General features: G+C 31.1%; 1 protein-coding gene across 1 annotated transcript; it reads right to left on the bottom strand.

Annotated features, from left to right (window-relative positions):
- Nucleotides 1-297: 297 nt before the first annotated feature.
- LOC127097213 (protein WALLS ARE THIN 1) lies at nucleotides 298-2,714 on the bottom strand. The gene is made up of 6 exons (XM_051035720.1): nucleotides 2,423-2,714; nucleotides 2,227-2,289; nucleotides 1,945-2,061; nucleotides 1,398-1,842; nucleotides 1,093-1,244; nucleotides 298-699 (listed from the first exon to the last, which is right to left on the bottom strand). Exons 1-6 carry the CDS (start codon nucleotides 2,635-2,637, stop codon nucleotides 504-506), a joined length of 1,188 nt encoding a protein of 395 aa, XP_050891677.1. The 5' UTR covers nucleotides 2,638-2,714; the 3' UTR covers nucleotides 298-503.
- Nucleotides 2,715-4,657: the final 1,943 nt, after the last annotated feature.

Below are 4,657 nucleotides of genomic sequence, written 5' to 3'. Positions count from 1 at the left end.
ATCAATTAGATTTTTTTTAGTTAGTAGTTATATTATCTTGATGCATGTGTGGTCGATATTTTTACTAACATGGACCTAGCTCATCATATAACCGTAGTAATTGACATGAAAGAGTTTTCAAATGAACCCAACCTAAATGATGTTTCCGTTGAAGAGTTACAATTTGTGTCTTATCAACAATTTCATGCTTGCTTAGTGCTTAGCACACTTTTGTAACCAATTCAAATCTTAAGAAATCATGTGGGTCACTATGCTCTTCCCTTCCATCTCATGATAATAATAACTATAAACTATATATAAAAATCTCAAATAATTTCTCTCCATAAATCAAACCATATGGGACTCATTTCATAAGGCTCTAGGCCCCATTTTAAGTGACATCCACTATTACAATATTCCTATAAAAAAAACTCACATTCTAAATAATAATAATAAAAAACATTGGATCACATCACACACAAACTTCATAACATAAGATAGTAGTAATTAACTTAATTCATTGATCAAACATTTTCATTTGATGAAGAGAGAAATGGTTGATTAAGTGATGATCCTTTAGCAACACTTGTAGGCCTAATGATGCTATGTTCTGTAGTGGATGAAGCAATTGCAAGCTGTTCCTTAGCAAATTTCTTCTCTTCACTTTTACCCCACAAAACAAAGTATAGTCCAGCAACAATCAACACTGCACCAATGATCCTATAATAAAAAGGGACATTATTATATAAATAAAGTAAAATAAATAAAGGAGACAAAAGGTAAAGTAGATTTTAAGCACACGAGACATGATCTTCCATTCAATAGTATCCTATGATTAATATTGCTTCAACCTTTTTATATTTATGAAGAATCAATGAATCATTAAAATGTGAAAACCTTTTCTGTTTTCAACCGAAAGGTAAAAAACTTGTTCAAAAGAATATTTTGTATTTTTCACCTTATATAGTGTACTATATAATTTTTAGCATTATATATAAGATGAAAATTTGTGTATGTATAGTTGAGTGTTTATGATAAATTGTGTATCTGATATGTAAAACTTATGATAATCATTTGTATTAATTAAGGTGCTTAATCAGGATTAGGACTAACCCTCCCAAGTAGAACTCTTCTCCTAAAGCAATAGAAGCCATAATAGCAACAACAAAAGTTTGAACAGGTTGATACACAGCAACAAACACTGGACCTCCTCTATCAATACACCATATTTGTACTGCAAAAGCAATTCCAGATGCCACCACTCCCTGCATTAATTAATACATGTTTAAATTCAAAAAATTTTAAAAAAAATCTCATGATTCAATAGTAGAAAATTTTTCAAAAAACTCGTATTATAAAGTTTGAATCGTCTGCATGCAAAGCTGTATTTAAACCTAATAGTTTTGATGATAACTTACGGCGTATAGAATGGTGAAAGCTTCGCCGCCAGAGTGAAATAACCAAGCTTGAGCATTTCTTTCGCAAACCAAAGCAATAACAAGAAATTGCAAGAGACCGAAGAAACACGTATAAGAAGTGACAGAAAGACGAGCAGGATACTTCTTAAGGAGAGGTGCTTGAAACACAAGCCAACCAGACCAAGACAAACAATGACCAATAAGATAAACACATCCAAGTGTCCAGTTTTTTCCCTCAGCATCACCCAAAGACCATGTTCCAAAATCAATCATTGGTGTTGTTGTTACTTCTGTTATCAATGTTGCAGTACTATTTACGTGATTACTTGGAGTATATATTGTTGGACCCTTGTATAATGTAATCACAGTTGCACCAATCACACAGAATATTGTTCCTGCCACTTTGGCCAATCCATCTTTTCTATTCAGTCTCACTTGCTCTATTCTGTTGATGAAATTTTGCAGATGAATTTTTTTGTTAGAATGAATTAAATAATGTTTTAACGTGTCACATAATATATTAGTATTTAATTAAAGGGTATGTTACCTTAATATTACTGCCATGAGAAATGTTATGGCAGGGACAGAATTTTGTATTGCTGATGCAAAGGTTGGAGTTGTGTTCTCTAAACCAAGCAAGTAGAAACCTTGATTTGCTGTAATTCTGTTCAAAGCAACATATATACTATTATTATCAAATCTTGCAAATATAGTCAAATTATTTTTTTACACATAATGTTAATATATATATATATATATATATATATATATATATATATATATATATATATATATATATATATATATATATATTGATAGATAGACCTACCCAATAAGTGCTAGAAAAAAGAACTGGCAGAGAAAATTGAAATTAATCGGTGGTCTGTCCTTCCTGGAAAAAGTAAAAGAAACAAGTTGATGAGAATCATAGACATTAATATAATAAACATATAGTAGTAATATATACAAAAAGAACTAACTATATGTTATGAATATAATATAAACAAATATTGAATGGTACTAACTTTTCCAAAAAATATGCAAATGGAAGAAGTAGAAGAAGAGCAATGATGTTCCTATAAACAGGAAAAACAAGTTTGCTAATTCCCATGTTAAGGGCAGCTCTTGAGACAACATGAAAACCAGCATAACCAAACTGTAAGGCCAACATGGCCACATGCAGTTGAAACCTTTCGGGAATAGAACACCACATTCTCTTAGAAGAGACTGAATCAGCCATTGTTGGAAAATAATTTTCACACTGTAACTATAGAGTATATAGAGACTTTGAAGTGTGAGATGGTGAAGAGAAGATGAAACTAGGGGATATAAATATAGTGTAAAAAGAGAGAGGTATGGCCCACAGTAGTCGTAAAAAGAAGAAGTGTCAACTGTTGGTTATCCTTCAATGTTTTTGTATTGTCTCCCACATTCTGTTTACATGACAAGACAACTCCCACTGCATTTGGTTTCAAATTGAAGAAACAAAATGAAATGAAAGAGAATATATATATATATATATAAAATATAGTATTGAAGTATTTTTATTAAATTTTTAATTTAATTATTATACTTTAATATTTGTTATATGGAAAGATATCTTTATTTAATTATATTACTTATTTGTTGTAGGGATTCTAATAGATTGGTAATTAAACTAAATGATAAATTAATTAAATTTAAATTTTATAATAATTATATATTTAGTTAATTAATAATTATATATATTTAATATGAGTTAATATAAGTGGCGAATGGCAAATGGATGTCGAGGTAATTCATTTTAAAAAAATAAAAACATAATTGATCATTCCACATTGACTATGGTCCTTATTTATATTCAATATATTTTGATACATCAATGGCACGAGAGCCTCGTTTGGTTTGGTTAGTTATCCTTGGTTTGGTTAGCCATCGTTGAGATGAATGACCTTAAGTGATTCATTCTCCCTTGAATACATAAGTGGAGATCGGGATCAAACACGAGCACCTCTAATCTATAGCATCTTTGAAAGTAAACACACATCATCACAAATACAAATAATAATAAAATATTCTCATTTTATACAAATTATAGATCTGGACCAAGTCCACCTTCTGATGTTTAGAATACAAAGTTAAAACTGAGAACAACTTCCACCATACAAAAGTTAGATAACATGAACAAAGAAAATCAAGCGGAATTAATTAGAGACTAATTACTCATTAATCATTGAATTTTCAATATCAAAGGCCTTGATGTTTAGAGGAACCGTAAATTTTAGGAAAACCATTTATTTTGAAGTGTTGTTAAAAGTTTATTGGACTGCATCGATGATATCGTCAATCATAATCAGTTTCTCCCCCTCAAAGGTTTTTCCCTACTCCTCAAGCTTGGAGTTTAGAGATCCTACTTGCCCTTTGACCTCCTTTAACTTCTCGTTCAACGATTCTCAAGATTTATTGGACTTTGCGAGTTTCTCATTCAAAGTTCTCATTTAGCCAGACAAAGTCTCCACTTCCTTTTTCCATTCCTTTTTTACGTTCTTCAAGGCCTCATTGATCGTTGATAAATCTTTCTCAAAAGAGAGACTGGAAGACTATGTCGAGTCGCGGTTCGGGACCAATTAGTACTACTTTTCATATATTTTTATTGGTCCTTTTTACCATTTTCTTATTGAATTACACACTTTTATCCTCACAATTTTGTATAAATGCAATTAAGTTTAAGTGATTATGTTTTAAGTAGATATTTCACATATTTGTTAGTTTTGTAGAGTTTTTGGACAAGAGAGCATGGAGTGCATAAGCATAATTTGGAAGAAGTTTCAATGACAATTTGGAAGCATAATTTGGAAGAATAACACTTGGGAGAATTGTTAAATGAAGCTTGCAAGGCAAGGAAGCTGAAATTGTTTCAGTTCGCGCCGCGACCAGGGATGGCGCCGCAAACCTTGCGAAACCAGCAAGCGTGTTGTTTGGGCCAAGTGTTCTGTTTTCAACCCAACTTTAGTGTGACAATTTTGAATCATTTTTAGAATGCTTTTCAGTTTTAGATGAAAATGAACATTTGAGGAAAGGTTGAACTCTTTAAAAAACAGAATGAAAAAAATAAAAAGATTCACAAGTTGTAGAAGAAAAACAAAGTTTAGTTTGCTATTGCATTTTGCTGTCCAAAATGATGAGGAGGAGCTAAACCCCATTTTGTCAAGATTGGAGGTAGTAGCTATTCCTATTTGTTTATGTATTCCATTTGACTCTTGTATATGACAAAAGGTTAT

This window comes from Lathyrus oleraceus, chromosome 6 (assembly GCF_024323335.1).
Source record: "Lathyrus oleraceus cultivar Zhongwan6 chromosome 6, CAAS_Psat_ZW6_1.0, whole genome shotgun sequence".
In the NCBI taxonomy this organism is placed as follows: domain Eukaryota; kingdom Viridiplantae; phylum Streptophyta; class Magnoliopsida; order Fabales; family Fabaceae; genus Lathyrus; species Lathyrus oleraceus.
This window is presented reverse-complemented; position numbering and strand designations above follow the sequence as displayed.